This window comes from Microcebus murinus, chromosome 9 (genome assembly GCF_040939455.1).
Source record: "Microcebus murinus isolate Inina chromosome 9, M.murinus_Inina_mat1.0, whole genome shotgun sequence".
NCBI lineage: Eukaryota > Metazoa > Chordata > Mammalia > Primates > Cheirogaleidae > Microcebus > Microcebus murinus.
The window spans coordinates 91,932,169-91,953,306 of NC_134112.1; the positions used below are offsets into that span (position 1 = coordinate 91,932,169).

Here is a 21,138-nt window from a genome sequence, read left to right on the forward strand (position 1 = left end):
TATGTTGACAAGTGGGCTGTGCCAGCACTCTAGCAATTAAGTCAGGTGACAGCAAAAAGAAGGGAGCTGGGCAATATACGTAACCTTAACATTTGTACCCCCATAATATGCTGAAATAAAAAAAAAAGAAGAAGGGAGCTGCTTTTCCCAGCTCCTTACTCGGTCCTTGCCCTTTATTAATTATAAAGTCACAGGATGTTGACTTTGTAGACTAAAAATTGGACCTGTTAGTGGTAACAAAGTTGTTGATTAAAATGGAGAAATACCAAAATGATGGACATTGCTAGTGAATGTGCAACTCATGTTGTTTAGGAAACAACTCAACATTTCCCCACAGATCTGGAGTCCAGAGACAAGGGACTGAGCAGCAAGACCCTGTGCATGGAGAGCCAGCAGATCCTGCCGGACGGCTCCCCAGTGCGGCACTATGACGTGCACAGCCTGTACGGGTGGTCCCAGACCAGACCCACGTACGAGTGAGTGTGTTTTCGTCACTGACAGCAAGGATAATTTACCACATTATTACTTCCGTCTTTTTGTATTTGTATTGTGCATGTGTCTACACGATACCAGTTAAATGGATGAATGTCAAAATATCAGGCATGGTTGCCCAAGCAACCACAACACCTCTGAGTGCTGCTATCAAGTAGGTTGCTAAATTCACCTATTTAAAGTGAGCAGTTAGGTGGTGTTTAGTATTCAGAGTTGTGCAGCCATCACTAAAATAAAATTTTGGAACATTTTCAGTGCACCCAAAGAAAAATCTTTACCCATTAGCAGTCATTCCCACCTTGCAACTACCCCCTGAGCCCCTGCCATCACTAACACTTTCTGTCTATATGGATTGTCTTTTCTCGACATCTCATATGAATGGAATCACATACTATGTGGTCTTTTGTGTTTGGCTTCTTTCACTTGACATAATGTTTTCAAAACTATTGGTACTTCATTTCTTTTTACTAGTGGATAATATTCCATTGTGTGTGTGTGTGTGTGTGTGTGTGTGTATAGAAAGTTTATTAATCCGTCAGATAGTGAACATTTAGTTTGTTTCCATTTTTTGGCTATTGTGAATAGTAATGCTATGAACAGTGATATGCAGGATTTTGAGAGGATGTATGTTTCCCGACTCTTGAATATATATCCAGGAGTGGAACTTCTGAGCCATATAGCAACTGTATGTTTAATATTTTGAAGAAATGTCAAACTGTTTTCTAAAGAGGCTGTCCATATTACATTCCCACCAGCACGAAGGCTACAATTCCTCTACATTCTTGCCAACACTTTGTATTGTTCATCTTTTTTATTCTAGACATTCCAATGGGTATGAAGTGATATCTAATTATTATTTTGACTTTATTTCCCTAATAACTAATGCTGTTGAGTATCTTCTCATATGCTTACTGGCCATTTGTATATCTTCTATGCAGAAAAGTCTATTCAAATCCTTTACTCATTTTTAATAGAGCTATTTGTCTTTTCCTTATTAAGTTGTGAGGATTCTTTATACATTCTGAACACAAGTCCCTTGTGATATATTTGATTTGCAAATATTCTCTTTTATTCTGTGGACTATCTTTTAATTTTCATGATGGCTTTCGAAGCACAATTACTTTTTAATTTTTTTGAGGTCCTATTTATTTATTTACTTAACTTTCCAGCCAAGCTTTCATTTGCCCCAATTAAAATCACAGCCTTAGCATCTTTGATGTTGCCAGCACATTGCCATTATTTTGGTAGTTCCCTGGAGGTGGAGATTTTTTGTTTTCTTTCTCCCTGTTGAGTTGAGCTCTGAGTCAAATCCAATGGCCACAACACCCGGGAAATGGAGATTTTCTAGGGAACTGGAAGTTAAACACAATGTTTACTGTGTTCTGGAAATGGTGCTTTTAACAGATCTCCAAAAAGGTCAGATCTCTCAGTTTGCTGCAAGGCTGCTGGCTTTGCTTACTATGAAGCTGAGCTGGGGATGGAGGAAGTTGGACCAGACCCAGGTTAAAATGCCACAGACCTCACCATTTGTCATAATTTAGTAGTTTGTCTTGGATAGATGACTTTCAATTCTTTCTACAGCTGGTTAATTTCTCGAGTTCTAAAATGGTTGATTTATTTGTTTTGCTCATATTTTCATCATTTTAATAGAAGAGCAGGTTCATAGATATCTTCATTCTACCATTCCAAAAGTTTTCATGGTTCTCATTTGAACATAATTATTTATTAATTTTAAGTTAGATTTTTGGGGGACATTCATATATATATATATATATATACATATATATACATATATATATATATATAAAACTTTAGGTATCTATTATGTGCAAGAACCTCCTCTGGAGTCTAAGTGTGACAGTGGTGATTTGGCTACCATTTTCCAGAGTCTCAACGAAATTTCAGATTGGTTCTTTTAGTTCTCCCCAGGACAGAGTGTGATCTCCACTCCTGTGTCCATTTCTGCTCAGAGTATCTGAGCTTTCTGCCTTCTGTTCCCAGGGCTTGTTAGAGTCCCAGACTGTGTGATTTTGGGTTAGCCACAGGTGATGGGTCAAGTTCCATGGTCAGGGACAACACGATCTTCCTTGGTCTTCTTAACAGAAAAGCTTCTTCATTTCCTCACTTTGTTTACATCTTATTCTCTCAGTTTCTCTTTCACAGTTCTGCTTGCTTCATCCAGCTCGAGGCTCTTCTGACAAGGCAAAACTGGTTCCTCAAGGAAACATCCATGTCTATATACTAAATAAATACACAGATGTTTTATAGCCTCAGATGTAACCTTACCTCTGAAGTATAAGAAGATGAATAAGTCACTGTCCCTGCTCTCAGGGACCTCGTTGTCCATTTAGGGTCAAACAGCGAGAAGGAAAAGCAAATAACTCTACTGAGATAATCCAGAAAGACTTCCTAAAAGTGACATTTGTATGTTTCTTAAAAGAAGAGTAAACATTTTCTCTTGGCAGAGTAAGGGCTTGCAGGGCAAAGAAAGCAGCATTAAGAAGACATGAAAACTTAGTAGAGTTTCTGTCTAAACCTCACCCTTCCCTCATGCCATTCCCCCTCCCTCTGCAGGGAAACTCACCGTTCACATGTCCAGTCCCTACTTTCCTCTTCAGGGAAGCCTTCTCCACAAACAATGCTGTGCCATAGATGCTTATTTCCTCATGAATTATGTTTGTCTTCATCCCCTCTGCTGGTATATTGGCTTAGAATTTAGGCTGTGAAATTTGATGGATGCTTCGTAACTCATTACTGCCACTTACTAGCTAATCTTTTTCATCTTTCATACGGGGAAAATCATAGCACTTACTATTGTCATAAAAATTAAATGATGTCATGAACCCACAAGTACTTGGTGTGTTGTAAGCACTCCATAAATGTCAGCATTTTTTTCCTATTTCTTTTCATCAACATTTAAAAATGTTCTGGTCTTTCTGACTTTGACCTATATCCTCTGTCATTTAATTTGTCTATTTCTCTCATATCCAAGCTGTTTAATTTTTTTTACTTCCTATACACCTTTATCATCCTCACTTTCCCAATCACACGTGCTGGTCAGTCAGACTTCCACCCCATTCTGTCATCTTCATGGACATAACTAATTAATTAGATTTTTAAAAAATGAAACCCACATTCTAGGTGTAAGTATGTCGCTAGACCTGCTGGGAGGTTCACTGGGATTCTTAGGATCGCTTCTAGATAGCGGGTTCTTTCTGGGAAGAAGTTCTCTGATTCAGAATGGAGAATCATTGCCACCCCGTGCTCCAGGCTGCCAATCCCCAATTCACCTCCAATTTACCTCTTTATTTTCCTCCAACCAGAGCTGTGCAGGAGGTGACCGGACAGCGAGGGGTCGTCATCACCCGCTCCACATTCCCCTCTTCTGGCCGCTGGGCAGGACACTGGCTGGGAGACAACACAGCTGCCTGGGACCAGCTGGGGAAATCTATCATCGGTGCGTGGGCCCATTCCCGGGGGACCTCTGCTGGCAGGGAGGGGACTGGAGTGTGTGCAATTCAGCGGCACTGGCTCTATCTGGATCGTCATCTAGGTGGAGGATAAAATCAGTAAGAGTTGAGTTCTCGGCTGGGTGTGGTGGCTCACGCCTGTAATCCTAGCACTCTGGGAGGCCGAGGCGGGCGGATTGCTCAAGGTCAGGAGTTCAAAACCAGCCTGAGCAAAAGTGAGACCCTGTCTCTACTATAAATAGAAAGAAATTAATTGGCCAACTAATATATATAGAAAAATTAGCCGGGCATGGTGGTGCAAGCCTGTAGTCCCAGCTACTCAGGAGGCTGAGGAAGCAGGATCGCTTGAGCCCAGGAGTTTGAGGTTGCTGTGAGCTAGGCTGATGCCACGGCACTCACTCTAGCCTGGGCAACAAAGTGTGACTCTGTCTCAAAAAAAAAAAAAAAAAAAAAAAAAAAAAGTTGAGTTCTCTATGGGCATGGGTTTTAATGCATACCCATCTTTCAATATTGTCATCATGAATGGCCCAGGGCTTTCTAACGGGGTAAGGAAAAGTCAGGCCAGACCTTCCCTCTCCTCCCAAAGTCTTCTTCCTCCAACGCAGTCATATTTTCTCCTTGCAGGCATGATGGAGTTCAGTCTCTTCGGAATACCGTATGTAAGTCATGCCGGGGGCCGTTGCAATTGCCCAGTCGGATTTCAGTGTCTGCAGCCCACAATTTCCCACCTCACACTCTCATTCTGCATCTTCTCAGACAGGAGCAGACATTTGTGGGTTCTTCGGAGATGCTGACTATGAGATGTGTGTCCGCTGGATGCAGCTGGGGGCGTTTTATCCCTTTTCCCGGAACCACAACAACGTCGGGACACGGGTGAGGCAGCAGTTCATGCTGCAGGTGTTTTGTCTCCTTAAATCACAACCTCTTTTTAACCCTCAAGGATGTCACACTTAATTCTTGAGAAAAATCATCAAAACCACCATAAGCTTTATTTCCTGGAAAACCTACAGAGTTCAGAACCCCAGAGTTATCAATAATTTTTAAGAATATACTCTTCCTTGTCTTCTGGGGGATTAGAACCTGTGAAGAGAGAAGTTGTTATAGCTCCCCATGGGGCTAAAAGAACCTCCATTTACTTTTATATAAATCTAATACCCATTTAAGATATTTCGAGGTTGCATAGAGACCTACCTCTTTGCATGTGTGCAGGATCAAAGCTAGACCTGTTCAGGGGACTTAGGAATCGGTACCAAAGAGGAGAAAGCAGGAAGTTCTAGTTTCGTAGGGTGGCAGGGGTGGCGGAAAGGATAGGCTGGGAATGAAGGGAGAAGTGGCCTGTTACCTACATATGGAACAAATGCCCGCTGATCCTTTTCTGATGCCACAAGGATGGAGTGAAGAAGAGGTGATCTGTTATGTGCTTCTTTATCCCTACAGAGACAAGATCCTGTGGCCTGGAATTCAACCTTTGAGATGTTCTCCAGAAAAGTCCTCCGGACCAGATACACACTGCTGCCCTACCTCTATACTCTGATGCACAAAGCTCACGTGGAAGGCAGCACTGTGGTCCGGCCCCTTCTCCACGAGTGAGTGCAGCCTTTTCCCCCAAGCAGTAGGACTGGGCATGTCTTGTAAATAACCTGCTGCAGCAGTCATAAGAGTGTGGGTGAATCTTTCATGTTTGTTTTTAAGGTTTACAGACGACATCACGACATGGGATATAGACCGTCAGTTCATGCTGGGCCCTGCCATCCTAGTCAGCCCAGTGCTGGAAAGTGTGAGTTTTTCATCATAGATCAGAAACCCTTTAATCATCTAATCTAAAATCATAAGAAAAGCATTTTAAAGATTATCTTGTCTTGTTATGCTTACTATTTTCAGGCAAGTGCCTTTCTAGAACATCTAAAAGAGATTTTTTTTCTTTTTTCTAGATCTCTATTAATGAAAATTTCACAACACTGATTGATATCTCATTTTAGATTTTTGTCGCTTTGTGTAGCCTTTTACAATTTACTCTTTTTTTTTTTTTAAGATAGAGTCTCACTCTGTTGCCCTGGGTAGAGTGCAGTGGCATCATCATATCCTACTGCAGCCTCAAACTCCTAGGCTCAGGTGATCCTCCTGCCTCTGCCTCCTGAGTAGTAGAGATGGGGTCTTGCTCTTACTCAGGCTGGTCTTGAACTCCTGAGCTCAAGCGATCCTCCCACCTTGGCCTGCCAGAGTGCTAGTATTATAGGCCTGAGCCACCATGCCTGGCCCTACAATTTACTTTTTTAAAAAATTATTTTTCTGGATATTTGAGGAAGAAGTTTCCAGGATCTTTCTTAATAAAATCTCTTAAATTCTTGAAATTACTAATAAAATTCCCATGTTTATCTTAATTCTCCAGAAAGTATTTTAAAAATTAAAATTAGGCCATGTGTGGTAGCTCACTCCTGTGGTCCTAGCACTTTGGGAGGCTGAGGTGAGAGGATTGCTTGAGGCCAGGAGTTTGAGACCAGCTTGGGCAATAGTCAGACCCCATCTCTACAAAAAAGTTTAAAAAATTAGCCAGGCATGGTGGGACATACCTGTAGTCCCTGCTACTTGGGAGGCTGAGGCAGGAGGACATGTAGTCCCTGCTACTTGGGAGGCTGAGGCAGGAGGATCATTTGAGCCCACGAGTTTGAGGTTGCTGTGAGCTAGGGTGTTGCCATGGCACTCTAGCCTGGGCAATAGAGGGAGACCCTGTCTCAGGAAAAAAAAACATTAAAATTAAATTATTTCCTTATTGAAATATTCATAATGACATGTCGATTTTATGTTTCAGAACACTTTTGAGATCCGTGCTTATTTTCCCAGAGCCCTTTGGTATGACTATAGCATGGTAAGAACTAAAATATTTTGTGAACAACCAGGTTAGTCTATGTAGGCTACAAAGGTGGGCAGAGCTTTCTCCTGACTTCCAAGCATACATTTTTTTTAGGCAATAATTTCCAACCTCTTTAGTCTCGGCAAGGTTTTTTTAAATGAAAGTATACATAAAAGCATAAATAGATGAAAATATGAGCACCTATATCATCCTCACACTCTACCATACCCCACTCCTGCCTGCCTCTCACTTTTTCTAGAGATACAGAGAAAAGACTAGGTTGTCAGAGTGTTAAGCAAAAATGAAAAACCAGAGATTTTATCCTTAGGTTTGCAGGGTTTTGCTAAATTTCTAACATGCTTCCTTGGAAAGGAAGAACTTGTAATAAAACATATTCTCATTTATTCTCTTTATCTGTCATCATTTTTTGCCTATATTCTCCCTTCTAGGAATCTGGCAACAAATCCGCAGGTGAGTGGAAAACCCTGGAGGCTCCCCTCGACCACATCAACCTTCATGTCAGGGGAGGCTACATCCTGCCTTGGCAAGAGCCTGCAATGAACACTAACTCCAGGTAAGGAGAGGCCATGTTTAATAGCCTGGCCACATGGCAATGAGGTGGCCTTGCAGGTGGCTGTCCCACCTTTACCAGGGTTATGGGGATAAGAAGCCAAACTGCAGACAGGTTTCATTGGTTGGATTCTGTGAGTGCCTTCCAAGTGGGATCTGGAGAAGGATGAGTTCATGAATTCAGTCTTGGGGAGATCTTTCATTTGTCGTGCTGTGCCAAAGGCAAAAATTTTTCCTGGGGGTGGACGCATGTTTCTCTTTCCACACTATTAAAAAAATGGGAAATATTAATGGATTTTTTGATTTGTGACAGCTACTCATTGAGTGCTCATTCTCAGGTCTACTTTGGTCAACCCAAGGAGACAAATACATACACACACACATACACACACACCCAAATTTGTATCTCTGTGCATATATATGCATATGTATTTGTGCATATATATATTATTATATATATATATACATATATATGTGTGTGTATATATATATATATATATATATAAAATCATTCACCAAGCAGAACATGTTATGTTGAGAGAAGCATGTAACCACAACAATAGCAAATCACTGGGAAAGAAGTTACTGTTCAGCTGTGTATAAAGCATGGTTTCATATGAGAGAGGGCTTTGAGTTAGGTTTTGCATAATAAGTACAATTTGAATGTATGAAGACAGGGAGAGAAGCATTCTGGAAGGATTAAAGAACTGAAGGTGAAAAATGAGTTGGGTTTGGGGAATAGTAAATAATTCTTTTTAACTGGAGCACAGATAAGGGAAAGGATAAAATAAATAAAATTCAAACAGAAAAGGATCAGATCAGGGAGGGTTGTAAATGACAAGCTCAGTACTTTGGATTTTATTCTGTAGCAACCTGAAAGCTGAGAGTTCTTTTTTGGGGTGTTTTCCTCATAAGGAAATAATATTTAATCATATTACTTATAATATGGACATATACAAAGTATGTATCTTTGGCTTCTGAAAGTTTAAGTTAAACCAAATGTTTCATTAAATTTTAAACGTTTTTTCAGTAACTTTTAAGTGTCCTAAATTTTACCTATTTTTAGAACTTTATGTGTATATTTATATATTATCTTTATTACTGGATAAGTAATATTTTTAACAAAAGCTGTTTTTCATCTTACAACCTACAATCTAGAGAAAAATAACTCCTTTTTTTTAATAGTCGTCAACAATTTATGGGATTGATTGTTGCTTTGGATGACAATGGGGAAGCTGAAGGTGAGATATTCTGGGATGATGGACAAAGCATTGGTAAGTATGAACTCTCCAGTGTTACTAAATGTCATTCAGAAAAATTGTACCATAGTGGCTTAGCATATAATTAGCATGAACTGGGAACCTATCTGTGTTTCTGCTACTGTCAATAAGACAATGGGGCTTGAAGAATTTTTACAACTTTGCCTGGTTATGTATATTACACTGTAACTATTATAGATCAGGTATGGTCCACAGCTTTGTAGGTACAGGAGCCTGATGCTATGGATTTATAATCTGCCCCTGTCTAACTGCATCACTCTGATTTTTAAAAAAGTGTGAAATGCAGATATAAAGCTGTTAGTTAATTCATTCTCAGTGGGCCACACACGTGACTCTATTATTTAGGCCAGTCATCTAAACCAGGCACCCTTTTTTTCAGAAGTAGGCCCACTCAGGAGACAATTTAGAGCCTAAAAAATTTCTTGATGACTTGTAAATGGAGAATTAAGTATTGCCCAAAGGGTACTTAATATCAGTGAAATGTTACTTTGTGTGTTTCTTTGCCCAGTAGAGATAGAAAACCCTAGTGCTATCTTAGATAAGTGGGATTTGTCACTATAATCAGAACGCCCTTTTCCTCAGACATTTCTACAGAAATTTTAACACATTGTTACTGACTGACTCTCGCTTTTCACCACGTGTTACTGTGGACTGAAACATTCTAACCTTGTAACATGCTACATTTTCTGAAATTATAACTTATTTTTCATTGCTAGTATTTCTAAGTGTTTTTTTCGTCAGTATTCTTCATTATAAGGATAAAATATTCTCATTAAGGGATAAGATATTCTCTTGAAAAAATTTATAGATAGAAAATTAGAAAAAAACGAAGCACTTTTAATATTTTTGCTGTGTTACCTTTTGCTTTTATAGTATTTAAGAAAATGCTCGATTTTTTACATAGCTGAAAACATACTACATATTTAATTTGTAAATCTTGTTTATTTTTACTTACCATAATGACGGAAATATGTCTAGATGTCATTATGTACTCCTTGTAATCATAATTATGATTATCATAATATACTGAGAGGATATACTATGATTTATCTAACTCTTTGTAATTAATCTCTGTATAGGTTGTTTTCAGTTTTCATTGTTATAAATAACATCCTCGTGTATTAACTTTTGTTTGCATTTTAGATTATTTTCATAGGGTAAATTCTTATAAATTAAATTATTATCTTGTACAATCAACTTTAACAGTTGTGATTTATATCAATAAAGAGTATTCATTTTAAGAATACAGTTAAGTTTTGACAAATATCATATATACAGTTGTATAACCATAATCGAGATATAGAATATTTTCATAACCCTAAAGCTCATTTTATATAGTTGGCCCTTCTGGATTCAACCAACCATGGATTAAAAATGTAGTTAGGTGGTTGGGCATGGTGGCTCATGCCTGTAATCCTAGCACTCTGGGAGGCCGAGGCAGGCGGATTGCTCCAGGTCAGGAGTTCCAGACCAGCCTGAACAAGAGTGATACCCTGTCTCTACTATAAATAGAAAGAAATTAATTGGCCAACTAATATATATAGAAAAAATCAGCTAGGCATGGTGGCACATGCCTGTAGTCCCAGGTACTTGGGAGGCTGAGGTCGCAGAATTGCTTGAGTCCAGGAGTTTGAGGTTGCTGTGAGCTAGGCTGATGCCACGGCACTCACTCTAGCCTGGGCAACAAAGCGAGACTCTGTCTCAAAAAAAAAAATGTAGTTAAGCCAACAGTGATTGGGTCAGTAGTGAACATGTACAGGCTTTTTTTCTTGTCATTATTTCCTTAAAAATGCAATATAATAGCTATTTCCATAGCATTTACATTGTATTAGGTATTATTGTATTAGATATTATAAGTAATCTCAAGGTGATTTCAAGTATAGAGTAGGATATACATAGGTTGCATGCAAATACTACACCATTTTATATCAAGGACTTGCACCTATATGGAATTTTATATCTGCAAGGGTCCTGTGCCCAAGCCCCTGCAGATCCCAAGGGGTGACTGCAATGATGGTTCTTTCTAGTCAACTTCTCCCAACTCCCAACCATCCTTCTAGGCCCCGGAAACCACTGTTCTGCTTTCTGGCACTATGTATTAGATTCAGTTTTCCTAGATTTTATATAAATAGAATCATACAGTATGTACTCTTTCTGTGTTTTTAGCTTCTTTCACTTAGCAAAATGAATTTTAAGTTCACCTTGTTGTCGCATGTAAAAGGAGTTAATTACTTTGTATTATCAAATGAAATTCCATTGTGTGAATATACCACAATTAGTGTATCCATGTACTTGCTAACAAATACTTCAGTTGTCTCATTCCTTGAGCATTATGCATAAATATGCCATGATTATTTGACTGTAAGTCATTTTGTGATCATATGTTTTCACTTCTCATGGGTAAAAACCTGGGAGTGGACTTGCTGGGCCAGGTCATATGATAAATGTATGTTTAACTTTTGAAAAGTTGCCGAATTGTTTTCTAAAGTGGCTGCACTATTTTCCACTACTACCAGTAATAATTGAGAGTTCCAGTTTTCCACATCCTTGCCAACAGTCGGTATTGTCAGTTTTTAAAATTGTAACCATTCTAACAGACATATAGGGCATTGTGTTATAGATTTAATTTGTATTTCCTTGATGTTGAGCATCTTATCATAAGTTTATTAGCCATCTGTATATCTTCTTATGTGAGATCAATTCGAGTCCTTTGCCCATTTTTTTCTTTTGTTGCATTCCTTGTCTTTTTATTATTAAGCTGTAAGAGTTACAGATACTACACCTTTATCAGGTGTACATGCGTGTCTCCCTGTCTGTGGTTTGGCTTTTCCATTATGGCATCTTGCAAAAAGCAAACCTTAATTTTTTTTAATGTTTTATTGAAGTATAAGTACTACTCAGCCACAAAAAACAATGATGATCTAGCAACGAACTTTAATTTTGATAAGAATCAATTTATTCATGTTTTTCTTTTATGATTTGTGCTTTTGTTTCTTGGTCAAGGTTACAAAAATTTTATCCTATTTTTTGAAAGTTTTAAAGCTTTAGTTTTTACATTTAGGACCATAGTCTATTTTGTATTAAGTTTTGTACGTATTTATATATGTATATCATTTCCTTTTTCACATATATTTATCCAATTGTCCCAGCACTGAATTTTGAAAGCACAATCTTTTCCCTATTTTATTATCTTGATACCTCTGTGAGATATCAATAGGTCATATATGGCTGAGAGTTTATTTTTGGATTATTTGTTCCGTTCTGTTAACCTATATGTTTATCCTTTGCCAATACTGTGGTGTCTTGACTAATGTAGCTTTATAGCTGGTTATGAAATAAAGTTGGATAAGTTCTTCTATTAGTACTTTGTTCTTTCTCAAAATTATTTAGGCTATTCTAGCTTTTTAATATTTTATACAGACTTTAGAATCAGCTTGTCAATTTTTAACAACAAAACCATCCTTATGGAAAATTGACTGGAATTGCTTTGATTCCATAGACCAGTTTTAGATATCTGTCATCTTTCCACCTATGAATCTATCTGTGTACACAATTTCCATTTACTTAGATATTCTTTAATTACTCTTTATTTTCAATTTAAAAAAATTTTTTTTTTATTATTTCATATTATGGGAGTACAAATATTGTTAGGGTTACATATATTGGCCCTGCTCCCCACCCCCACCCTGCTATACCAGAGCTTCTAGGGTGTCCAGCCTCCAGGTGGTGCACACCGCACCCACCGTGTAAGTACATACCCTTCCCCTCCGCCCCCCTTCCCCCTGCCCACTTCCCGATTACAGATTTTTTTTTCAGACATTTTGGTTACAATGTATATCTTTGCCTCTCCCTAAAAAGGGAAGAGGTAATCCTTTCCCCCCACAATGCTCGCCAAATGTTTTATAATTTTGAGTGCATGGATCTTGCATATATTTTGTTAAATATATCTGACATATTTCTAACTTTTTGATGGTATTGTGAATCATATTTTAAATTTCTCTTAATAGCGTATGGATAATATATTATAACCTTATATTCATTTAATATAGTATATAGGAGAGGTAGGAGTATATAGGAGAGGTAGGAGTATTTAATATAGTATATAGGAGAGGTATTTTTCAAATGATTTGATTGCCAATTTATAGATGAAGACTTGCTAAAAGCAAGGATATGAAGGAATTAGATGACTTTTTTTTTCTGAACTCAATTCAGTCTTCAGACTTTCTTTTTAAAATAATCTGATAACTCTATGGAGAGGCATGTGGCATGCTGAAGTTTAATATATCTAGGTTCAAATACCATCTCAGTCATTTTCTAGCTGTGTGACTTCTGGAAAATTATATTTCTTTTTCTGTATTTATTCATCTTTAATTACCTACAAGGTACATCTATATTGTAATTTTTGATGCAGATAAAATTATTTAACATATATAGAAAATTTCTGGCACATGAGTTCTTAATAAAATGTATCATTAATATGTAAGGTGAATAAAGCTTCATTGTAAACATTGAAGATGAAATATTTTACATTAAAATCAGTGTGGTTGCCGGGTGCAGTGGCTCACGCCTGTAATCCTAGCACTCTGGGAGGCTGAGGTGGGCGGATTGCTCGAGGTCAGGAGTTCGAAACCAGCGTGAGCAAGAGCGAGACCCCGTCTCTACTATAAACAGAAAGAAATTAATTGGCCAACCAATATATATAGAAAAAATTAGCCGAGCATGGTGGCACATGTCTGTAGTCCCAGCTACTCGGGAGGCTGAGGCAGGAGGATTGCTTGAGCCCAGGAGTTTGAGGTTGCTGTGAGCTAGGTTGCTGCCACGGCACTCACTCTAGCCTGGGAAACAAAGCGAGACTCTGTCTAAAAAAAAAAAAAAAAAAAAAATCAGTGTGGTTCATAAGACAATAAGAAATCCAAAAGTCAGGAAAGGAAGGTTGACCAGGCATCTGGACCAGGTTTCAAGGAAGTAGCAGAACTTGAGCCTTATCAGAGAAAATATACCAAAATGGCATTAACTGGTACTATAATCCCCATTCTACAGATGGTAAAATGTTAAGTAACTTGCCTGGGGTTGCACAATTACAAAGAACAAGAGCTGGGATTTGCATCCTTGTCTACCTGGTTGTCTGTGATGCAGCATTATTACATAATAGACATCTTATATAGCATTTATCCTTCAAAATTTTATTGTCTACCTTGTCTACCTGACAAGGTAGACAAGGATGCAAGGTACCTGACAAGGTACCTGACGTTGGAGCCTGGATTCCTAACCACTCTCCTCTGCTTTGAGCCTTTACCATCATAGCCATGTGAGCTCTCATGGCCATGTGCTTGCTCTACCAGAACAGAATAACCATGCAGTAGCCTTCTACACTTTACCTATGGGATCTATCCTTAGTTTGACCCAGACTCTCTTGCATGTGCAACCTTAGGACTCTGACCACAATTTACCCCCTTCTACTTGCACATCCCAACATTAACCTAGGGTGAAATATTTCCTCAACTTCTATTTTTAGTGCTCCCCACAGGGTGACAATTATAAGTAATCGTCAGTGCCTGATATCTTTTCTGACTGTACACAAGATTATTTGCTACACTTGAAGCAGCAAGTAGTTGTTTATTCTTTTCTTTTCCTTCCGTGCAGATACCTATGAAAATGGAAATTACTTCTTGGCAAACTTTACAGCAGCTCAGGTAAAACTCTTTTACTGAATTTTATAAATCCTTTCCCAGTTAACTACAGATTAAACATTATCGGTTAACTATATAAATATAATGTCCCACATTTTAATAGGAGGTCCTTTTTGCCTTTACTTTTATAATCCAGGTATGTCGACATTAAAATAAGGAAGAAATAGTCATTATTTTGGTAATTATCCAGTGAGCCATAACTCTATAAAAAGAAATTTGAATCTATACAATGCTGGGAAAAAATGGGTCCTTAAATGTATAACATTTTTCCACAGATAAGAAATGTTCTGACTAATAAAATTTTGAAGGATAAATGCTATATAAGATGTCTGTTATGCAATAATTCTGCATCACAGACAACCTCAAAACCTCAGTGGCATGCAACAATAAGCACTTACTTAGCTCATGAGTTTGCAGAGTTCAGATGATCTGGGCTGGCCTTGGCTGATCTTGGCTGGCTCACCTATATCAGCAGTCAGCCATGGATCTGTTGAGCCACATGGATAATCTTGGCTGTACTTACATATCTAGGGGGTATGATGACTCTCAGATAATCTAAGATGGCCTTGTGGAAAGGCCTGATTCTAAAAGAGGGCAAAAATAGAAGGGGAAATGCCTGAGTACTTTAAAAAAATCTCTTGCATCAAGTTGATTAATTTTCCATGAGCAAAAGCAAAGCCACATGGCCAAGCCCAGAGGCAGAAGAGGGACAGAATGCCTCATCCAGAAAGGGAGGGCATTGCAAAATGGCCTGGAAAAGTATCTGGATAGGGATGAATAATTGTAGACAACAATGCAATCAATGTACCTTATCTGTTAAATGATTCCTTGGATAATCTATATAATTATAATTAGAGTATGAGGGGGATCATTCTATGTCAAACCTGGAATTGGCTCCTCTATAATTTTTTCATGTTGACTTCAAGGAAAAATATAGCACAAATCTATTGTCTCTTTTCTATAACAGTGTTTCAAATGTTTGAAGATGTCTGTCTGTCATATACTCCTTCGTTTTCTCTCCTTAGAATTATACATCACCAGGCTAATTCCACATTTCTTCTGTTTCATATTTATAATGGTTTCTAGATTTGGTTATTCTGGACTCCAGTTAACCTAGATTTCTCTTAAAATACAGTGCCCAGGATTGAGAGCATATTTTAGAGCTGCACTATCCAATATGATAGTCACTATTGAACACTCTAAATACGACTAGACTGATTTGAAATAATCAGAAGCTGAGTTTGAAAATCGATTGTAAAATATCTCATGAATATTTAACATGTGTCAAATACATGTTAAAATAATATTTTGGATATATTGGGTCAAATAAAATATATTTTGAAATTAATTTTTCCTGTTTTTTTTTTTTTTACTTTTTAAAAATGTGGCTACTAGAAAATTTCAACTCATGTATATGGTTTGCATTATATTTTATAGGATATACAGCATTGCTTTCCATATTGCCTACTACCACTTTTTAGCTAGACTCTGTATTTTTTTTTCACAGTTGTTACATTGTGTTATTTTTTAAACACACGTGTCAGATGTTTGGCACACATAAATCTCAGGATCAACTGAGACCTTCAAATTATTTTCATAGACATGATGATCAGGTCATGCTGCCTCCATCCTGCAGTCACCAGTTTGAACCTAAGCACAAGAACTTGTACACTAATTAAATGTGCATATTCTCTGTTCTTAATTTAACAATAGTTGAGTTAAAGACTTTACATATTTTTTTCTCTCAAAATATTATTTTTAATGAAGCCATTGATCTGGAAGTTCTGGGTATTTCTTTCTACTACTAACTAGTTATTCAATTTAGGGAAGGCACCCTGTTTAAATCTGTGTCTTTTTAATTATAAAACATTAGATTGCCCCTGAAAAACTCCTACCTCTAAAATTCCATTCATCCATTATTCCAAAGCAGTAATAGATTGATTCCTATTTCTGTGATGTTTGATGGATTCTTCCCTAGGGATAAGTGGCCTATATTGAAAGAAAGCTCCTAACTTTCTCCCGGGGATAATTATTACCAATGGTGTCCTGCCTGGAAAGCAGCTTGTGGGGGTGGCAGCTGATTTGCAGCATTTGCTGATTTCTGTAGTGTAAATTATTCCCACCACCTTAGCCAATTTTAAGTCAGCTGGCTTGCAAAATTCCAGGAAACAATCAACTCTCCCCCCAAATTTACCCTTAGAATACCCATTTTCTTTAAGTTGTATCCGTTTTCTTGCATTTTCCCTTGATTTTGCCTGCCCATTCAGCCACAAAAGTCTTCTTCATTCTTCGCAATGGCAATTGAATGTGTTTCCTTCTCTTTCTATGGCTGTCATCAGAATGGAGAAATTTATAGCTTCAATCTACTGCAATTATCTCCTTGACTTATTCCATGGAATCTTCATAGTCTTTTTTTTTTTTACCTTTTTTTTTTTTATTTCGGCATATTATGGGGGTACAGATTTTAAGGTTTCAATAAATGCCCTTTCCCCCCTCTCCCCACAAGTCTGATTCTCCAGCATGATAGTCTTATCTTACAAACTTACCGGCCTCCTTTCTCTGTTTACTCATCGCCAGCTACAGTAGCCCTGGCACTCACTCAGTGAGTGTGCCTTTGTTTGATGTGTCCCTGTCCCCTCAGTCCATTTCCCATTCATATCACCATTATGACTCCTGTCCACCTTTCCAGGACTTCTGAAGTCCCACGTCCTTCCTGGGCCTGCCCTTGAGGACCCTATTCCCAAAGTAATTTTTCTTTCTCTTCACACCTATAACAAATATTCATTAAGATTTTAATTAAGGGCCTTAATCATGTACCAACTCTTGATTTATCTCATATGATTTCAACCCTTTTATTGATAACAGTTTGTGATTTAGATAAGTTCCTATATATTTCCTGCCAAGTGTCCTTGGTGTAGAGACTATTTGCAGTAATTTGTCTGCCCTGTATTAACTCCTGCAGTACTATGCATGTGGATGCCTGTGGTTCCAACTCTGTGTTGTCTATCTGCATGGCCTTGGGCTTCTCTCTGCATCATCAGCCTCAGTTTCCCTATCTGTAAAAGGCATAATGATACCTTCTTTTTAAAATTATTGTAAGGATACTAATAATATGGGTAAAATAACTTTCCTGAAACTGGTAAATGAACCCATTTTTGTCATCATCAAATTTATTAAAGTAGGTACTCAGGAAGTGTGTCTCCATGAAGTGTTTATAGAGTAGAATGATAGTTACCAGGCACTGGGGAGGGAAGGGTAGTGAAGAGAGGTTGGTTAATGGGCACCAACCTACACTTAGAGAGCGGGACTAAGTTCTAGTGCTTGATAGCACAGTAGGGTGGACTATGATTAACAACAATTTGTGATATATTTCAAAATAACTAGAAGAGAAAATTTGGAATGTTGTGAACAACAAGAAATGACAAATGACTGAGGCGCTAGATATCCTAAATACTATGACTTGATCATTATACATTGTATGCATGTGTCAAAATATACAAACCCCATAAATATGTACAATTATTATATATCAATACAATTTAAAAGTAAAATAGAAAACCAATGCAACAAAAGTAATTTGAGGTTTTTTAACATTTTAATAACATGGAACATAGTCTATCAACAATGTATTATGTATTTTTTTAATCTTCATAAATTCCTTATAGAACAACCTGCAAATCCGGACTATACACAATAAATATTTGGATGACTCAAATCCATTGAAAGTTGGATATATTAGAATCTGGGGTATAAACTCTACTTATGTGACACAAGTCTATTTAATCTATGACAACCAGCAATTTGTGGAGACGAATTTCACAAGTGACCCTTATGTCCAGGTATGTCTGAAAGGGATATTATCGTAAGTTCATTTTATTATGCTGAAATATTATCACCAATAATTTTGATAATAGCCAAATTATTATCATTGTTACATTTATATATATTAGAAAGGTTATAAATATGTGCAATGATTATGTTCCTAAAAAGTTGTGATGTTGAATGATATCATAAAATGCACCTTAGTGTTCCTCCCAGGGTAGTCCATGCACCAACAATCCCTGGTTTGATGAGGGTCTTTCCATATGTTTACAAAAGAAACTGTGCTATTTTTTAATAGGTTGGGCTCCAAGGTAGCATAAGAAAGTTTATTGACTTCTGCCGCAGAGGCTACAAGAAAGGAAACAGTGATTTCCTAAAGTTGTTGAAAGTCCCCCTCCCCCCCCTTCCTGTGTTATTCATATCCCTGGTCAAATCGATGTTACAAGTTGAAAATTGGCAGTAAACTGTGGTAGTCATCAAATGAATAGATCCCACCTGTGGTATAAGATAAAGATTAACAAACCAGAGTGACATAAATAGCAGACCCTACTAGAGGCTACCAGAACCACCTAAACCAGCACTTTGGAAGATGAAGTACCAATAAAGTTACTAAGGGCAACCACAAAGGAAAAAATATTCCACTTTAGAACATGCAACTAATCATAAATATGGGTTCAGTAACCCACGATGGATGTTTTCGAAAGGTGAAAATGAATAACTATGGTTCCTGTTTGCTAAAATGTGAACATTGTGCCTTGATGGTATTTAGATTTTAGAAAATGACCCCTCTGAGCAGCCTTTCTATAGGATCTTCTAGGCATCTACTTTAAAACATTTTTCCTGGACCATTAGGTTCAAAATCTCTCTTTACAAGTAATTGCTTCTAGTGAAGACTGGTAGAAAATCCTCGAGTATCTTCTTTTTGTAAAACTCTGTAGCATGTCAGATGCCTGTTCTGTGCCAGGCACCATCCTAGGCGTTGGAGAGGGTGGAGACATTAAACAAGCATACCAGCAGGAAGGTGAACACCCAATGGCAAAGCAAAGTTATTTTAACAAACATCCCTTTTAATCACAGTTGTAAGTATTTATGAACAATGTGATTCTGACTAAATCAAGTGGAAAGAAAGAGGCTTCCAGCATAGGGGTTATGCACACAGAGCATCTATCCATGTTTATCTGACTGGACTCAATGTGACCCGGAAAGGAATGTTTATATCCTAATACTTTCTTGGAAAAGAATGAATATATCATTTTTGTCAAGTTATAATTTGAGACTTAAATCTGATATTTAAGAAGTTCTAAAATATCCACTTTATCTTTTCTTTTCTGGCAGACACTAACTATTCAATTGACTGACAAGATTATCAGCCTGGAAAAGTTAACTGAGGTTGTTTGGATTCATGGTGGTCCTATAGTTCCTACTCCAGCTATGACAAGTACCTCCCCCATGAGTTCTCATACTCCTCTATCTACTACTGAGGCTACCAGTTCTGAGACTGTCACTAGTTTCGCTAGTACAAGTACTACTGCTAGCACTACTAGTGCTACTGTTTCTGTCACAACCACTCCTTTCCCAACAAGTACTACTAATGTTATAACTAGTACTGCTGTTCCTGATACAACTACTCCTTCCCCTACAAATACTGCTACTGATAGCACTAGTACTGCTGTTTATGGCACAACCACTCCTTTCCCAACAAGTACTACTAATGTTATAACTAGTACTGCTGTTCCTGATACAACTACTCCTTCCCCTACAAATACTGCTACTGATAGCACTAGTACTGCTGTTTATGGCACAACCACTCCTTTCCCAACAAGTACTACTAATGTTATAACTAGTACTGCTGTTCCTGATACAACTACTCCTTCCCCTACAAATACAGCTACTGATAGCACTAGTACTACTGTTCTTATCACAACCACTCCTTTCCCAACAAGTACTACTAATGTTATAACTAGTACTGCTGTTCCTGATACAACTACTCCTTCCCCTACAAATACTGCTACTGATAGCACTAGTACTGCTGTTTATGGCACAACCACTCCTTTCCCAACAAGTACTACTAATGTTATAACTAGTATTGCTGTTCCTGATACAACTACTCCTTCCTCTATAAGTACTAATATTGCTAGCACTAGTACTACTGTTTATACCACAGCCATGTCCTATCCTACTGCTGATACTAACACTAGTATTACTACTCCTAATACAACTACACCTTCCCCTACTGCCAATACTAGTGCTACTATTCCTATCACAACTACTCCTTTCCCAGAAAATACTACTGTTACAACTACTACTACTGTTCCTGATACAACTCCTTCTTCCTCTGCAAGTACTAATACTGCTAGCACTAGTGCTACTGTTTATACCACAGCCATATCTTCTCCTACTGCTGATGCTAACGCTAGTACTACTACTAATACAACTATGCCTTCCCCTACAAGTATTACTACTGCTAGAACTATTTCAATCACTCCTTTTCTGACAAGTATTGCTGATGCTAGCATGAGTACTACTGCTCTTATTACCCCTACTCCTTCCCTAACAAATACTGCTGATGTTAGTACTAGTACTACTATTTCTAATATAACTACTCCTTTTCCAACAAATACTACTAATGCCAACTCTAGTACTAATGTTTCTTTTATAACCACTTCCTCTCATGTAAGTACTGATAATAGTAGCACAAATACTGTTCCAATTACAACTGTTCCTTCTCTTACAAACACTGATGCTGATACTACTAGTAATAGCTTTTCTATTATGACTACTTTATCTGAAATTACTAATGTTATGAATACTACTGTTGTTATGGTAACAACTACTTCTACAAATACTGTTGTTGCTAGCACTAGTAATGATACTTCCGTTACAGATCCTCTTTCACCTACAATGTCTGGTGGTGACAGCACTAGTAATAGTATTTCTATAATGACTACTTCTTCTGCAAATAC

General features: G+C 37.7%; 1 protein-coding gene across 1 annotated transcript in view; it reads left to right on the plus strand.

Annotated features, from left to right (window-relative positions):
- The window catches only part of LOC105873269 (putative maltase-glucoamylase 2), an 86,315-nt gene that overhangs the window by 58,703 nt on the left and 6,474 nt on the right, over positions 1-21,138 (plus strand). The window contains exons 37-49 of the mRNA XM_076006227.1: positions 338-476; positions 3,816-3,949; positions 4,587-4,621; positions 4,719-4,835; positions 5,400-5,548; positions 5,655-5,739; positions 6,772-6,828; positions 7,263-7,387; positions 8,569-8,657; positions 14,307-14,356; positions 18,019-18,192; positions 19,511-20,177; positions 20,400-21,126. Of these exons, the coding sequence (XP_075862342.1) occupies positions 338-476; positions 3,816-3,949; positions 4,587-4,621; positions 4,719-4,835; positions 5,400-5,548; positions 5,655-5,739; positions 6,772-6,828; positions 7,263-7,387; positions 8,569-8,657; positions 14,307-14,356; positions 18,019-18,192; positions 19,511-20,177; positions 20,400-21,126 (2,548 nt within the window). The remainder of the gene's footprint in view (positions 1-337; positions 477-3,815; positions 3,950-4,586; positions 4,622-4,718; positions 4,836-5,399; positions 5,549-5,654; positions 5,740-6,771; positions 6,829-7,262; positions 7,388-8,568; positions 8,658-14,306; positions 14,357-18,018; positions 18,193-19,510; positions 20,178-20,399; positions 21,127-21,138) is intronic.